The 19103-nt window shown below is 43.2% G+C and overlaps 1 protein-coding gene across 1 annotated transcript in view; it reads right to left on the minus strand.

The window, feature by feature from the left end:
• LOC135235089 (copine-5-like) overlaps window positions 1–19103 on the minus strand; it is a 225068-nt gene that overhangs the window by 88987 nt on the left and 116978 nt on the right. The window contains exon 9 of the mRNA XM_064300284.1: window positions 4029–4092. Coding sequence (XP_064156354.1) covers window positions 4029–4092 — 64 coding nt within the window. The remainder of the gene's footprint in view (window positions 1–4028; window positions 4093–19103) is intronic.

Consider the following 19103-nt stretch of genomic DNA (forward strand, 5'->3'; position numbering starts at 1 on the left):
CCAATGGCAATGGATGAATGTCTAAGTATAGACCTTGATAAGCCATAATAGATGTCCGAATTATGAAAGAAGCATTGCACCAGCACCTGCACCTGCTTTTTTAATGTGCGAAAGAAAAAGAAGAAGAAGAGGAAGATTAATGGTCCGGGATGGAGAGAACGTGCATCCAGGCAATTAGAGGGGTCGTGTAGGGGGGCAGAGTCAGGGGTAGCGACGAGCAGTTTATCATTCAATTGACGTTCAAGTCGGTGCTCGATACGTCCCTGTGAGCTGCTGAAAGCCTGCGGGACACCCTTGCGTGTAAAACACACAGTGCAGCAGCGAAGCCACTGATAAGATCCGCCATTGATCTGGGGGTTGGGGGCGGGGGGTTGGGTGGCGGGGGGGCTGAGCGCAGCGTTTCGAGCTGTAACGAGCACGGCCCGGTATGCGTGCTGCTGCATGGGTTATTTACGCATTCCTTCAACTAACAACATCAACACGTGACGGGGGAAAATGGCAAGTTGGATGATGGATCCAAATGAACACTATAGAAGGTACTCATACATATACTCAGAAACTGACCCAGCAATTAACTTATGCCCAATATGCCCAAATGGTCTTCATTTATTACCACTATACTGAAACCTACATGGTCAATAAAACTAAAACAATATTTTTGAAAATATTTTGACTACCACATGTTTTTGTCAGCCATGACACTCATAAAACACGTAAATGCACTTTTTTTCAGCTGGGTCTTAAGAACACTGTGTCCCAATATAAAGTACCCTGCCTGAGTATTTTTCACACTTGTCCTTCGTAGACATGTCCCAAACTGAAGCCATCAAAAAATGCGTCCTTCTAAGGTGCCTTATTTTGGTTAAATTTGAAGACAACGTCTGATGCATCCTTTAGCTGGAAGGCTATCCCATAGGTCTTTGCGATTTCCTCTGACTTCTCACTTCCATTAAATGAATGGCGCCTGAAACCAGTGAAGTGGTGGAAATGTAAATATATAGTGAAATCGATAATTTGTTGTACATTTTAATTATTTATTACACTGGAATAATGTATTTAATGTTCTTTAAGTAGCTGAACTAGTGGCTAGTTATGTAGTTAACTGAATGTCAAACTAATTTTGTTTTCCCTGAATCAGAACAAGCGACAGCGACAGAATCCGTCTTTATTTGCGTTTAGTCTTTCTGTTGGAAAGTTAAAGCCGTCAGCTGTAACGGTAAACACCGATCTCGTGTGGGTATGTGAACTCTCTGTGACGCCTTTTTGTCTTCAAAGTGCGTCCAAAATTTGTTTCCTTTTGAGGTTCCTTTACCGTTAAGACGCTGCCTTTAGAGGGAGCAGCCTTCTAAGGATGCAAGCAGTGAGGCAGCGAGGCAGCAGGCTTCTAAGGATGCAAGCAGTGAGGCAGCGAGGCAGCTGCCTACATATTGGGACACAGCCATACTTCATCACTTTTCAAGCTTTAGTGCTACTTTTTAAGAAGCCCTGGACATGCTCATAATTTGGAAAGATTATTTCATTAAAATCCACCCTGGTCTTGAAACTTGTCACAAAAACTTGAAAATGGTGGTGCCTGTGACCTTAGCTGAAATTGCAGGCTTGTTTTATTCTGAGAAGCATCCCTGTCACATTTCTATAGTCATGAATGATATCCAAGTATGTACAGAACATTGTTATTATATTTAATAACTGCTAAATCCTCTGTGGAATGCCTTTTTATCTGATACTGCCTCCAGTGAGATTTCATATATCATATTTGAGAGATTTCATATCTCAGTGTGCTTTTCCCAGTAAAAGAAAGAATGGCTGAATAAAAAGTGCAGACATGCTCCCACTTGGGCTCACTGCTGCAGGTGATCGCTGAGATCCTATGATCCTCTAGCCTCCCATCGCCCTCCTGTGCTCTCTTCAGTCAGATAAATGACTGCGATGACGGCAGAATTTCATTTTTTGGAATTCAAAACATAAAATTCACAATTGATTTGAGATAAAAGCTTCTAACTGAATAATCTTCAACAGAGCATTTAGTTTGACAGCTCAAATGCATTTGCAACAGTGGAAAAAAAATGCAGTAAAACAATATTGATACTAAAATTGAAAAGCCCAAATGTTGTTTGATCTTTTCAGGGAAATATGAAATGGAGCATGGTTAATGTACAAATACTACACTGCTCTTACCCCTCTCAATGGTCATTTAAATCGTCAAAATGCACTGCACTACAGTGAAGAAGCCACACTCCCATCACACGTCTATCACACTTCTATCATACCCCATCACATGTGTATCACACCTCTGTAACACCCCATCACATGTGTTTCACACCCCTATCACAGGTCTATCACACCCCTATCACATGTTTATAACACCCCCATCACATGTGTATAACACCCCTATCACACATCTATCACACCCCTATCACATGTTTATCACACCCTAATTACGTGTCTATCACAAATCTATCACACCCCTATCACAGGTCTATCACACCCCTATCACATATCTATGACACCCCTATGACATGTCTATGACACCCCATCACATGTGTATCACACCCTTATCACATGTCTATCACACCACATGTCTATCACACCCCTATCACGTGTATCACACCCCTATCACACCACATGTCTTTCACACCCCTATCACACCACATGTGTATCACACCCCTATCACACATCTATCACACCCCTATCACATGTGTATCACGCTCCTATCACAACACACGTTTACCACACCCCTATTATGTGTATCACACCCCTATCACACATCTGTCACCCTCTATCACATGTGTACAACACCCCTATCACACCACACGTCTATCACACCCCTATCACATGTGTATCACACCCATCACACATCTATCACACCCCTATCACACCACACGTCTATCACGCCCCTATCACGTGTATCGCACCCTTATCACACCACACGTCTATCACACCCCTATCACGTGTATCACACCCCTATCACACCACATGTCTATCACACCCCTATCACACCACACAGCTATCACATCCCTATCACATATGTATCACACCCCATCACACATCTATCACACCCCATCACATGTTTATTACATGCCTATGACACCCCATCATGTGTTTATCACACCCCTATCACACGTCTATCACACCCCTATCACATGCGTATCACACCCTTAACACGTCTATGACACCCCATCACGTGTTTATCACACACCTATCACATGTTTATCACACCCCTATCACAAATCTATCACACCCCTATCACATGTCTATCACACATCTATCACACCCCTACCACATATTTATAACACCCCTATCACATGTCTATCACACCCCATCACGTTTATCACACGCCTATCACATGTTTATCACACCCCTACCACATATTTATAATACCCCTATCACATGTCTATCACACCTCATCACATGTTTATCACACGACTATCACATGTTTCACACCCCATCACAAATCTATCACACCCCTATCACACGTCTATCACACCCCTATCACATGTTTATAATACCCCATCACACGTCTATCACACCCCATCACGTTTATCACACGCCTATCACGTGTTTATCACACCCCTATCACACTTCTATCACACCCCATCACACATCTATCACACCCCTATCACGTTTATAACACCTCTATCACACATCTATCACACCACTTTCACATGTTTATCATGTCTATGTCACGTGTCTATGCTAATGGAATTTCCTGAGCTTTGACACTAACAGCCTAGTCTTACAGAAAAATAAACGGCCAGCACCTCTTTCCCGAGGCCTTATTTTGTATGTGCTGTACTGGCACCAGCCATCAGCCTCGCAAATCAGCAGGACAGAGAAACAGTAATGAACAAACGTGACGAGAAAAATCAATTAAAATGGGTCATCCAGGTTACAGCACAGTATAAGAGATTTACAGTTACCGTGCTGGAAAGCTGGCACCCTGAATCTGATGAGCCAGTCGAGTGAGAACAGTGCGATTTGGACAGACTGTCAGTCATGCTCTGCCAAGCTAGGGAAGCAGTACTCACCCTGCAGTTCCCCAGCTCTTCAGCAGACAGAATGATGGAGCCACATTTCTTCCCCGGAATCCCACTGGGAAAAATACAGGAAAAGCAGCACACAGGAGTATTAAGATCACCGAAGGCAAGGCGATGTGCCAACACTGCAGCCGTCAGAGACAATACCCAAAAGTTTCTCATCATGAATAATAACTGGTACATTCATTATTAAAGCTACAACATTCACCCATTGGTGAGGCAACCTTCTATGCCTAAATATTAAAAGATTTAAAAAATGACTATATGATTCAAATGAACAGTTTTACTGACAAAAGGCTTGCACTACACACAAAAGCATTATTTTAAATGACAAATGGAACAATATATATCATAAAAGTAGGTGTATTAAATGCATAATTTATCATGTATGTGGTGGAAACCCTCAGTCAGACTGATCTATATCTGCAGCATTTTCATGTGCTATCTGTGGACATCAGAGGTGACAGACCCTGTGGCTCCCTAGGACCAGGGCTGGCTCCTTCTGTTGTATACGGAACTGTTGGATCATGACGAGCAATGCTAACTACATCAGTCAAGCGTAATCCAACAATGCTCCACTTGGGAATCAAACCAACATCCTCCTGGTCATAAGCTCCTTGCTACCCTACCACACAGTCATTTTTCTAGGACAGTTACACAAACATGTTTATATTTTGAGCTAGATGTTCACAGGTCTTCAAAAAGGTACCTTCTTGTAATTGAAACTCTGACTGGGTTTTGTTACACTTTTTATAAACTTGCAAAAAAAAAAAAAAAAAAAAAAACTTGTTTTGCTATTTTCAGATCACAATGCCATAGGCTCTCTGGAAGAGACAGCTCAGATGACACTTATTGTTAGGGCTGACAAGAGAATAATGGAGAATATTCTTGAGATTAAGAGATAACAGGTGCTAGTTGCTCTGATTCAGAGTTCCCCAGTACTGTGACAGACGTCAAAATCTCACTTCAGTTCTGAGTGGAAAAATATTTATTTTCTTATTTTTGGGATAATGGAACAAAGTGCAGCACAAGTTATTGCAGTAATTGTGCATAGAGAACAAATAAATGCTAAAGCGCCACATCCACATATTTTTGTTATGAAACAACTGGAGTCATGAAGGACTGCAGTACCTGCAGGTTTTTGTGGTTTCCTTTTAATTGGCATCCATTTTAAGCTGCAGATACCAGGTGTGTGGACTCCTGAGCCAATCAAATTTTAATTAAACACTTAAGTGCCAAAACACATCAAAACCCAGCAGACACTGTGACTTTCCAGGACTTGAGTTTTGCATCACAGTGGTAAATATAAGATATATTTCTAACCATCTGAACGATAGGGGCGTGAATGCTGTCAGAAACTAGAATAAAATGATGCCAACTACCAACAAACCTAGAGAGAAAATTGGTATTGTGGGCATGCCAGAACAGTGCATAATGTGCTGAAATTAATGAGGAAGACTGTGAAAGTGACAGCTCACACCTCAGGTCTGTGTATTCACACAATATGGATCTGTATTTCATTTAAATGATAGAATCCAATATGTTCAGTTGAATCAGACCTGTTGTTTACCCAGTAATAGCAGTTGTAATTGGGAAAAAAATCAACTAAAGGACTACCCAATTACCCAATTCCAAGGGCCTCATTTATAAAAAAAAATTTTTTTTAAGATCATTTCCGACGGTGTGCTTACGTTCAATTCATAAAAGATACTAGCATAAAAAACCTTACTTACGCAGGTTCTAAGAAGCCCATTTGTAACATACGCACCTGCGATCTATAAATCTCAAATTAACTTAAAATTGACGGCACCTGAGCGTGCCTTACAATCAACGATTTCCCCTTATATAATGCTAGCACAAATGAGGGTTTAGTTAGGAATAACCATGGACCAAAAGAGAAAAGCAAACTTTTTGGAAGACGAGATCACGGCGATGGTACAGGAGATTGAAGACAGGCAACACGTATTATTTGGTGGACTAAATAGTGGGTTGACAAACAAAGCCAAACAGGTAGCTTGGGAGTGTGTCGCTGCTGCAGTGAACGAGGTGGGGCAGCAAAAAGCTAATGCAAAGTTCACCACAGGCTTGGACGCATATGCGTCCCAAATTGCAATACCCCTACATGACCAGCAGGAAAATCACTTGCGTCAAGTCTAGACTTTGCGTAGAGATAAGATCATTTCCACGCCAAAGTAAAGTTTCATAAATAACTACTTATGTGGTTTTCTGCGTAAGTCATACTTAGTCTGTTTGATAAATGAGGCCCCAAGTCTCTAAATATGGGCAGGTATTGGTGGACATAATAGTACTTTATGTAGGTACTCAATAAGACCAAACTTCAGTACTTGATGTCAAGTATCCAATATGGTTGAGCTTCAGCGCTTTATGCTAAGTATTAAATATGACCAAGCACCCTTAATTTATGCGAAGTATTAAACATGGTCAAGCTGCAGTACTTGATGCAAAGTACTCAATATGACCGAGCTTCAGTGCTGTACGCTCAGTACTCAATACGAAAAGCTTCAGTACTTTATGCCAGGTACTCCATATGACAGAACTTCAGTACTTTACGCCAAGCATAAATAAATAAATCATACTTCCTCTCACAAACACCATCATACTCTCTCACACACACCACTATACCCTCTCACATACACCATCATACTCTCTCACACACACCACTATACCCTCTCACATACACCATCATACTCTCTCACACACACCACTATACCCTCTCACATACACCATCATACTCTCTCACACACACCACTATACCCTCTCACATACACCATCATACTCTCTCACACACACCACTATATCCTCTCACATACACCATCATACTCTCTCACACACTCCACTATACCCTCTCACATACACCATCATACTCTCACACACACCACTATACCCTCTCACATACACCATCATACTCTCTCACACACACCATCATACTCTCTCACACACACCATTAAACTCTCTCACACACACCATTATACTCTCTTACACATACCATTATACTCTCTCAGAACACACCACCATAGAGAACAGTAGTGTGTGAGACAGAATGATTATATGTGCGAGACTATAGTAGTACGTGTGAGAGAGTATGATTGTCAGTATGCAAGAGAATACTAGTATGTGAGAGAGAGTTTGATTGTCTGGCAGGTGGGCAGGTGCGTCCCCAGGTTGATAAGACAGCAGCTATTGAGGCCTGCCCACGACCCAAGACAAAAAAAGAGGTTAGACGGTTGCGGTTAGCGGTGCCAGCAGGCATTTGAGAGAGTAAAACAGGCTCTCTGTGGTGAACCGCTCCTCTATACGCCTAACTTTGCTCTCCCATTTTGTCTGCAGACGGACGCATCGAGCAGCGGGCTGGGGGCCATTTTGTCCCAGGAGGTTGAGGGGGTCAACCGCCCTGTGCTGTACATTAGCCGGAAGCTGTCACAGCGGGAGGCTAATGTACAGCACTGTGGCTAAGGAGTGTCTGGCCATCAAGTGGGCGGTCGGCGCTCTCCGCTATTATCTCCTGGGATGCCCTTTCACCCTCTGTTCGGACCACGCGCCCCTTCAGTGGCACCACCGCATGAAAGATACCAACTCGCGGATCACTCGTTGGTATCTGGCATCACAACCATATAAGTTCAAGGTGATCCATAGCCCGAGGGCTCATATGGGGGTGGCTGACTTCCTCTCCCGCTTGGTGGGTGGGGGGGGGGGGGTGGTTGGTGGCCGGACGGCTCCCTGGCCTAAGTCGGGCAGTGGGGGTATGTGGAGCGGTGGTGTGGTTAGGGTGCCATCTGCAGGCGGAGATGGAGGGGTTTAGCTAGTTTGCAATCACAGCTGTTGACAATGTTCTTGATTGCTAACCCTTTTTCTGCTTTTGTTAGCAGGGAGACCGGGAAGCTGGAATGAGATGCACACAGGAGCTATATCGCGTATTCCCTTTGCCTATAGTGTGTTGTTTGTTTGTTTGTAAGTACGTCACTAATGAACGCTCAGTAAAGCCTGTGTGCGTCTAAAACTGAGAACTACCTGGTTTGTGGAGAGAGGAACAACCAGACTTTGCTCCATAGCACTTTCTGGAACAGCAGTGAAAGTGGTGGTCACAACACTTGCTTGTTGTCAGTGATCGTACTGCACCTGAGCCCGCGTCAGCTGGTCACAACAGAATCACAGTGTGTGTGCCACAGATTTTATTTTATTTATTTTTTGGCTTTACCATTTCGTTTGGATTTGCCAGCCTTGTTCGATTTGGTTTTTTCGAACATAAAAATTCATAATGAGAACAAGCAGTTCAACCCATCTAGCCTTGCTGTTTACCTATAGTGCAGAAAAAGCCCAGCGCTGCCTTAAGCTTGGACTTGAACATCCCAAAAGGCTGTATTACTTGACCTGATCAGTTGGTCAAGGCTGACAATTCAGTGAATGAAACATACTTCCTGTTATCCAGGCAGAATCCCTCCATTACATGCACATTTAACAGTTTTATGCATAGATCTCTTTGTCACTGAAACTCAATAAATGTATTTTTCAGGTGTCACAATACATTATTCAAAATGGGGAGGCATTTGGTTTTAATGTTTTAATACAGATTATTAAACCTGTATACTTTAAATATGGTCATAGCTCTCTGACTTGGCATTGATGGTGCAGCTCAAAAGGGAGTTCCCTTGTTCCCCCATTAAAATATATATCTTTCACACTTTGTCACAATTTCAGTCTTTTATTTTCAATTTTAAATTATTTAAATCATTTCCTCTATTGCTGGCTTTTGGTTTAACAATGAATAAATTATTTTTAAAGTTGTCTGAGCACATTGTGTGAACCTGAAAAGATGCCCAGAATAAAGCTCTTATTATCATTAGTATTGTTATTCCGCTTCCCTTCTGTGTCCCAGAAGAAGCCGATGGTTTATAAAGGTCAGAGGGGAGCAGCAACTGGAGACACAATCCCCCCACCCCTCCGGCTGCTCTGGAGGAACAGCTTGCAGCGGGTTCGCCGAGTTGCTACTTGTGGGAGACTGTGGTGGCATTACCGGCAAATGTTTGGGGGGTCCTGCTGCGCTTCCTCCCACCCATCTAGACACAAGCTTCTCCTTCACCATGAAATGAGAAAAACTGCGCAGGCCCCACCCACCAGCTGTGCAGCATATAAACAAAGCGGGCCCCATCCTCCTGCCAGGGCCGGTTCTAGGCTGAGTTGATACAGGCGGTTGCCTAGGGCACCATCTGTAAGAGGGGGAGGGGCACCAACCATCTGGGGGGCAGCAAATGAATGGAAAAAATGTGGAAACGGAACATGTTGCGTTCATGATAGAATCTTCTTAATTTGCCAAGTATTTTTACACATGCGAGGAATTTGACTCCGGTTTAGTGGCTCTCAATGTCCTTACACAAAAGAAAGAGAGTAAGAACACAACAATCTTCAGAGACATACACAAGGAATGACTATATACAGGTGAAACCATTCCTATGAGCTGTAAACAGGATACAAATAGTGAAAAGAAGTGAAGAGTGCAAGGAGTGAAGAGAAAAATATTAAATGGTAACAAAAAAGAAAAATGACGTTTTGACTTTATATACATATAGTTGCTGGTTATGTACAGTATGTACAACCTGTTCAGATATACAAAAGTGAGTGAAATGTATTGCGCATTTTGTATTTTAGACTAAAATAAGTATAGTCTGGGAACCCCCCTCAAACCCGCTCTGCAACCACTACCCCCCACCCCACAACTGCTATCTAACCTTCCTCCACTCCTCCAGTTTGTGATCACTATCTATCTCTCATACCGCCTCCCCCTTCCCGGAAAAATGGGGTACAAATGCTGTAGCCAGCCGTGCTTCCAGCTATGCAGTGTGCAATCAGAGCAGGCTCAACACTCCAGCTATGCAGTGTCCAATCAGTGCAGGCTCTACACTCCAGCTATGCAGTGTCCGATCAGAGCAGGCTCTACACTCCAGATGTGCAGTGTTCTGTCAGAACAGGTCCTGCTTCTAGCAATACAGTGTCTAATTCGAGCAGGCCCCACCTCCAGCTATGCAGTGTCCAATCAGAGCAGGCTCTGTGCTCCAGCTATGCAGTGTCCAATCAGAACATGCTCTATGCTCCAGCTATGCAGTGTCCAATCAGAACATGCTCTATGCTCCAGCTATGCAGTGTCCAATCAGAGCAACCCCTTCCTCCAGCTATGCAGTGTCCAATCAGAACAGGCTCTGCACTCCAGCTATGCAGAGTCCAGTCGGAACATGCTTTAAGCTCCAGCTACGCAGAGTCCAATCAGACAGCTCTATGCTCCAACTATGCAGCATCTGAACAGAACAGACCCTCCCCATCAGCTGTCAGTCAGGACATGCCCTGCACCCCAGCAGTGCTGCTGACCCCCGTGGCCAGAGGTGAGAGGAGAGTGAGTCATTCCTCTGCCGCACTGTGGGGCGCCATTTTCTCGAACAAAAGCTCTACCAAAAGAAAAAAGAGAGACGATAAATCTCACCATGTCGAGCTGACGAGAGCTTTCCCCCATTCTTGGTATTTAATAGGGGGTGTTAAACGTGAGACTCCTCTCACGCCTGCCAATTCTATCATGAAAAGGTCAGGCCTATAGAAAAAGACTCCTGCAGCAGGTCCTCAGTCTATAGCGATCGATCCAACGTGACATTTCACTCTGAAGACGCTTTTGTCTCCTTAAAAGGGAGCCATTGTTGAATAGGTGCACAGGGAGTAGGTATGAGTAAGTTGCAGGTTGAAAAGGTGGAGATGTACAGTAGCTTTGCACAAACGCTCACCTGAGGAGGCATTGAACTGGACATACAGACACTTCCCACTTTCTGTCCCAAATCACTGGCAGCTATAGCACCATAACTCAAACGCCCTGTAAAAGCCTCATTCCTGCCCCCTGTTTTAACCTTCACCATACACGCACCCTGAGACCTATAGTGGCCATATATCTATCCCTTTAATATATGCCGTTAAGCCTGAAAGAGGCATCATTTAATGTCTGCTCTAATAACATCTACGTTGCTGACCCTGGTACCTCGCTCTCAGGGGAAGTCAGAAGGCAGCTGACTGTGATTTTCTACACCTTCCCTACTCACATGGGTCACTGCACAGCAAAGAGACAGTCCATCACCTCCAATATCTCTCTGCACGTCTATCTGTCAATAAAGAGCAATTATGCAGCCCGAGTCTCCTCCGATCACATCTCGCGCTGGGCCATATCTGCAACAAATACTCAATCTGCAATAATCTTTAACCCTTTAGACACAAGAAAAAATCCTGCAGAATTTTTGATTCCTGCTGAAAATTTTGAAAGGAAGATATATTTTTTTAACCAGAATTATGATAGAATCCACAGGCACTGTAAGGTTGTTTTCAAACTTTTAACATCATATAATGTTAAATTATGTTGAACAAGGTATGGGGAGTATTTGTGTGTGTGTGTATGTGTGTGTGTGTGCACGCATGTGCATGTGTTTGTGCGTGTGTGTACGCAAATGCGTGTGTGTGTGTGTGTGCCTGTGTGGGTGTGTGTGCGTGTGTGCCTGTGTGTGTGTGTGTGCCTGTGTGTGTGTGCGCGCCTGTGTGTGTGTGTGTGCGTGCACCTGTGTATGTGTGTGCCTATGTGTGGCTGTGTGTGTGCGCGCCTGTGTGTGTGGGTGTGCGTGTTCGCCTGTGTAGGGGCAGAGTTGCTGCCAGTCTGGACTCCCTGCCTTTGACCTGGCTGATCCCTCTCTGTGCTCAGAAAATGCTGAGACATTCTGTCCCTTCCCAACCTCATCTTTACACTCTCTACACCACACAGCAGCACTGAGCTCACATCTATCCACCCCATCTTTACACCATTTCACCTCTGCACTCTCTCTACAGTACACAGCAGCACTGAGCTCACATCTATCCACCCCATCTTTACACCATTTCACCTCTGCGCTCTCTCTACTCCACACAGCAGCACTGAGCTCACATCTATCACCCCATCTTTACAACATTTCACCTCTGCGCCCTCTTTACACCACACAGCAGCACTGAGCTCACATTTATCCACACCATCTTTACACCATTTCACCTCTGCACTCTCTCTACAGTACACAGCAGCGCTGAGATCACATCTATCCACCCCATCTTTACACCTTTTCACCTCCGAGCTCTCTCTACATCACACAGCAGCACTGAGCTCACATCTATCCACCCCATCTTTACACCATTTCACCTCCGAGCTCTCTCTACACCACACAGCAGCACTGAGCTCACATCTATCACCCCATCTTTACAGCATTTCACCTCTGCGCTCTCTCTACACCACACAGCAGCACTGAGCTCACATCTATCACTCCATCTTTACACCATTTCACCTCTGCGCTCTCTCTACAGCACACAGCAGCACTGAGCTCACATCTGTCCACCCCATCTTTACACCATTTCACCTCTGAGCTCTCTCTACACCACATAGCAGCATTGAGCTCACATCTATCACCCCATCTTTACACCATTTCACCTCTGAGCTCTCTCTACACCACACAGCAGCACTGAGCTCACATCTATCCACACCATTTTTACAGGATCTTTTACCCACCTTTTTACCACTAAGTCACAGATGGGTAGAAAAACGGTCATCTAAGCTCTGATATTTCAGCCCCCTGCCCTCCCTGAAATAATGCAATGGGACACCGTCCTCCTTTTTGTGTTGAGATTCAGTTGTGGTATATGAAAAACCAATGTTATGTAACCTCTTGAATTCAACTCATTCAAACATGTCTTCAGTCAGCAGTGTGATCCCCATAGAGGCAGACAGGGAACACTCAACTACAGTGATGAAACCTCTTGAAATTAGCTGTCCGGCATGCCAAAGCAACCGATGGTGCTCCTTCAAGTGCAGCCCCGATTTATTTACTATCAATATGGCCATCACTAATGCAGATTGACTGAGCCTCCATGCCCCCAGTTTAAAAATTGATAAATAAACAACTAAATGAAGGTACTAATGTCTGCAGCTTGTATATCAGTGAAAGTCATGAAAATTCAGCTCTCTGCTTCACACTATATTAGCGCTGTTGAGAATCTCAGTGGTGCAGTTAGGCTTGCACGCAGCCACAGCGCCAAATTAATTGTACATCCAGAGGCCCTGTGGAATGGCGAGCCAAAAAAAAAAGGCAGGAACTGATGGACACAATACTACAGCACCCTGTGTGGGCAGGAAGGACTGTCGGCTTCTAGGCCAGAGGTGGGCAAGGAGGGCTGCATCTCTTTCTGGCTTTCAGGGCATTTTCTGCTCTTAAGCGTTGAATTTTTAAGCAGTTGATTTATTGATAAGGCCATAAAAGATAACTGTAACCTAGCGCAGCGCTGTCGCAGGTGACCCTGTGTTGGTGTGTACAGCTGATCAGCTGAGTCTGAGTGATTGGTGAAAACAAAAGCCTCCATACATCCCCCAGTCCACCACTGTTCAGGAATTATTCAAATCAATTTGTATGGAGACTCAGTTGCTGCCAGGGAAGATTATTTTAAACTACAATGTTATGCAGACTGTATTATTAAAATGTTAAACAACACAAGGGCTCAATCGGCTAGAAACTGCTTAAGGATGTTTAAAACTTTACAATAACTTTAATTTCAGAGCTGCACGCAAAATTTACACAAAAACCACAATGCACACACTCACTCCTGGTGTTTTCCAGGCCAGCAGAAGTGATGTTTCTCAGTAGGACTGATACTAATTAAAACCAGAATCCAAACTGCTGTTCCTTCAGACCACAAGTGCGTTCCTCCCACAGCTTGATTAACCCCAACATGGTTCTCTCTGCCAAGAAAGCCTGGATAATTAACCAACCCTCAGAGAAAAACTGAGAAAACAAAAAATGGCTAATGAATAAGGAATATTTTTACATTCTAATCACGCAGAAATGAATGTGAGAAGGGAGGGGTGATGGGGGAAGGGGAAAAGAACTCAACCCTAGCTTTCCTGGCTCAAGGCAATTTGACTTTGGACCATACAGGTCATGCAGTTTTAATTTATGCAAGAGCACAGGCACATCGATTTATCAGATCACGCAAGCCCCCTTCAGAAGCTTCTAGAATTGATGGATGTGCGTGTTCAACCAGGGTGACAGTCGACGGGACGTTCAGGAGCACATGTATGAGGGAAATGGACACTGAACAACCAGTGGTCTCTGCACATGCCAATATTACCCAGAAGGGAAAAAAGTATAATGTATAATGCATAAAAAAGAAACTCATATAATCCATTTTCTCAGTCAAATCTATAATGGTGCAAATGCAGTACCGCACCAACAGTAGACCCAACACAAATCTTAAGACATTTTAGGCTTTTTGAGCCTAAACATTCTAACATTCTAAACTCCATTGTAACCCAACCTTCCGGGTGATGATCACATTTTGTATGAAATAAAGCCATGCACAGTACCCTGCAAAATATGGTAATGGCAAAGTGAAGTTTATTTTTGCTATAGACTTCAGGCATTTGGATCTGAACTCAAAAGATGAATATGAGTACAGACAATACAATACAATATAATACAAATCATCACTATGATGGATTACAAAACCAAAGGGTATAAAATATTGTAGCATGCTTGTTTAAATAGCATGCTTGTATGTTATTGGTGAAATGCATAATAACATGTCTGTTTATGAGGCTCTATTTAGGCAATATGTATTTATAGAATACAGTGAAGTGCATATTTGGACAGAGACACAATTTTTGTTGTTTTGACTCTGTACTACAATACATTGGATTTGAAATGAAACAATGAATACGAGGTTAAAGTGCAGACTCTCAGCTTTAATCAAAGGGTATTTATGTCAATATTGGGTAATCCGTGCAGGAATTACAGCCCTTTTAATACACAGCCAACCCATTTTAAAAGAGTAAAAGTAATTGGACCAAATTAACATAATCTTAAATGTGATATTTGGCACTTAGTCACAAATCCCTTGCATTGATGACTGCTTGCAGTATGTGCCCCACAGAGTCAATTCAATTCAATAGCACTTGTATGCCACTTTTTACAGAGACCTGTCACAGTCCCAGTGACAACCATACATGCCCAAGCCATGTTTCACAGATTAAGGAGGGGGGGGGGGGTGCTTTGGATCATGAGCAGTTCTTTTCTTTCTCCACACTTTTCTTTTTCCATCACATTAGTGCTTTGTTCCAGAACACTAGTACTTTTTCTTGTACTTCTTAGCAAACTCTAACATGGCCATTCTGTTCTAGGGGTTTACCAGTAGTATGCATCTTGCAGTGAACCCTCTGAAGCAATGCTAGTGTAGTCTTCTCTTTATGGTAGTCTTTGACAGATCTACTGCATGCCTACATCCTTTAGAATGTTCTTCATCTGTTCGGCAAAGGGGGTTTTCTTCACAATTGAAAGTATTTTTTTGGTCATCCAGTACAGTGGTCTTCTGTGGTCGACCAGATTGTTTGCTATTGCTGAGCTCACCAGTGCATTCTTGCTTCAGGATAATGTATTAAAGTACATCATAAGGCATTATTAATTCAGCCATTATGTGTGTGTGCCTCATATCCACTCTTATACAAGGCATTCTGACGTATAGCTGCTTGCGATATTTAAATTGGTAAGTTCTTGGTAGTCTTCATTTGAATAATTACTTTAAATAAATACCCAGCTAAATTTAGAAAACGAGCAAGCAAATTGTCACAAAAACACAGTAATTTTCCCCCTTAATGTGTACTTGTAACATGTAAAGGGCGATAATATGTACGTGGGTGGTTACAAAACCAAAGCAAGCAGTTTAGCAATTACACGATTTTTCCCTGGGGATTTTAATGTATCAATAATGCATTATTAGTGTGCAGTAATGAGATATTAATGCAACATTTACACATTCATTTAAGGAAAATCTCCCAAAATGATGATGATATGTTATGTGACAGAGGGGGAAGGTGTCAGACTGGAAAGAGACACCAAAACATCAAATTATCAACAGGCCCTGCTGAATGTGGCCATGCAGAAAGCCATTAGTGAGCATCTAATTTCACAGACATTTGCTGCATGACTTGAATGGATGTGTTCATGCTGCCATGATAGAAGTGCTCAGCAGCCTAATAAGATGCCTAGGAATGGCCATTAACTCCAATACATTTGAGTCAAAGGCCATTTTCCCCTCAGGGTAGTGAAACTAAAATACCCAAACCTCCATCACTACACAAACAGTCCTGTGCCACCATCTGCAAAGGATTCTGGGAAGCTAGTGACTTTGCCTATAATCATTTCATTAACTACTGTTAGATTAAGAATAGATCCACACATTTTTTTTTAAGATGAACTAAAAGATTCAAATATTACAGTATTTTGTATAAGTGAAATGGTGTTGTTTATATAGCTAACTCTTTTAGTGTCATTACAGATCTACAAGCTAACAAGAGGAAAACTACCAATCAGAGTCAATATTTTCAGCTAAGCTATTAGCAAGTACTTAACTTGTGGCAGCAAATAAACTATACATTTTAAATAGAAATGGATTCTGCCAAAGACAGAGCACAGGAGGTGTGTTACCTTGTGCTGTTATTGAACTAATTGCAACTCTCAAGTGAACAGAAAAACAAATTGATTAAGTCTGTACTCCGAGTGATCTGAAAACAAAAGAGAGCTGAGGAAGAACCAATCAGGATACGTCACGCAGAACCTGTATATTCGCCTGGGTTTAGTGCTCACTGGTTTCTCTTAAGTTGTCGTCTGACTCCCACACCTTTAACTGGCAGATTGGCAATGATCTCTTATAAAAAGGCAACATTCTGGTCTCGGTTAGAGCTGTCTTTATGCTTGAATCCTGGACAGTCCGATGGACTCTACCCAAAAGGCACAGGTTTAATGAGCGTGATATTTCAGGACCCCTGTGATTATCATTCTCCCCTCCTTACCGAACTCACACCAACACAAGCATACATGTGGTTCAGCATCACATAACCTTTAAAACTGAAAATTCCTGACTGGATGGATCACAAACAGAACAGGTTCGGTATTACTCCAGGACTACGCAGGAGCTGTCAGAAAACATGAATTATGCCAGCCAAAGTAAAATAAAAAATGAAATAAAATAAATAAATACCATCTGACAGTAACATCACAACATGAAGAAATTGGAACACTTCAGTTATGCCAAGCTGGCACTGTGGAGCCGGTGGCAGCAGAGACCCAGTCTGCTTTTATTACCCAGATCTGGTGAGACTGCACCACTAATCAAATAAAAGAGCATATTCATCCTACTGCGGAGCGGTGGGGAGCTTTGGGGGGGGGGGGGGTGGCAGGGATTCCGTTTTTGCTGAGCAGTTACGAAACGTTCAAGGGTGTACTTCGAAGGGCAGTGACCTGGACGTGGAGCACGTCTGTGGGCTCATGCTGAGAAATAGGAACTCTTAAAAATAACAGCCGCACGCAACTGACATGGGCACCGTCACGTCTGCTGTGATGACGCATTCACCCTTTGAAAGCCTACGGCCATTATTTTAAAGAGGCTTATTATTACTATTGCAACCAATTACTTTAACAGGTGCTTTGGAGCAGTTTTTAAAATATTATAATGTTACCTCTTAGGTACACTTTCATAGAAAAGCTGGGATCACTGAGCGGAGATGCAAGACATTCCTCATAACCAGGCCCTAGCGGGTGGCTTATGAAGGGAAACGCAAACACTGCACTCAATATGCAGGCCCATAACTAAAACTCTGTCTGCCATTAGTCTTCAGAAGCAAATATCCATTTATTCAGCATTTCAACAAATGGGAATAACAGGAAAACTTAGTTCTTTCCAATGTGTGACAGACACAGACAGACAGGCAGAAAAATGAACAGCTTTCCAAGCTTTCCATCAGTGGTGCGCTTCAAACAAGCAGCTTTAAACACAGGCCGAATCCTGGAAAGAGCCAGGCACAACAGACACCTCCCTTTGGATGAAGGAGTGAGCTCAGAACTTATCAAAGGGAACTCAGCCATTTGGTAGAAGTCTCCACGGCCGTCCACGCAATATGGCTTTGATCCAGTAAAACAGGTATGAAAAAAGAGGGCCATAGGTATTTCTGGATTTCATGTCAAATTCTGCTCTTACAGTGTCTGACATGACGGCTTGTTTTCTTAATAAACCGTGACCTCTTTTCTGAGTGGACCAGCATTGGTCTAGCATATTAGTGAATTGAACAAAAGTAATTGACAGAAACAAAACCCCGCATACACACCGGCCCGCCAGGAACAGAACTGCCGATGGCAGCAATAAAGCAATGACCGCTACCCAGAATTTCTATGGAGAGTGACCACACATACACAAACACACTGCTCACCCATATACTATAACAGGACTGTGAACCATGGAAGGCTCCCTGCAGAGGGTGAGGGGGTGGGGGAGGGGAGGAGAGAGAGAGGGAGAGAGAGAGATCGATATCGATCTGGCCAGTCTTTTGCAATCCTGACATGGAGTGAATGAAGAATGTGCCGGAAGTAAGCACAGGGTATTAGGCAGAGGCAGTTACTTGCTATATGGTGTGATAAATGTCCCTGACTGCCACAGCTGATCAAGCAACTTCTCTGTTTTTCCAGGTACAGAAAATTTAGATCCTATGTAGTCTCCCCTCAGGAAATGAGAAATGGGTCTCCTACGACCACCAATCATGGGACCCCAACAATGCCCAGATCTGACAGAATTTCTGCCTCGTAAATCACCTTTACTAATTTAACCATCTGACAAAAAAGCCGTAGATTAACCAAGAGGATTCTGTCCAGGTGCCCTACATTCATGCGCCCAATCCCAGCATCCAATGCATTTACACCCACAGTTTCAGGAGCTTGAGGCAAAAATACATTCCGAGAAGTCACTCTGGACCCTCCCCTGGAAAAGGGATCTCCTGGCAGTACAATACTGTGCCTGAATGATGAGACATGGACTTACGAGCGATTGACTGATCAGGTTTTTTCTTCACAATTGGCAGTGGTGGTAAGTAACAAAATACATGTACTTTGTTACTGTACTTAAGTAGGATATTGGCGACTTTGTACTTTTGCTGAGTATAAACAATATTAGCCACATTCACTTTCAAAATTA

Source organism: Anguilla rostrata, chromosome 11 (genome assembly GCF_018555375.3).
Source record: "Anguilla rostrata isolate EN2019 chromosome 11, ASM1855537v3, whole genome shotgun sequence".
In the NCBI taxonomy this organism is placed as follows: domain Eukaryota; kingdom Metazoa; phylum Chordata; class Actinopteri; order Anguilliformes; family Anguillidae; genus Anguilla; species Anguilla rostrata.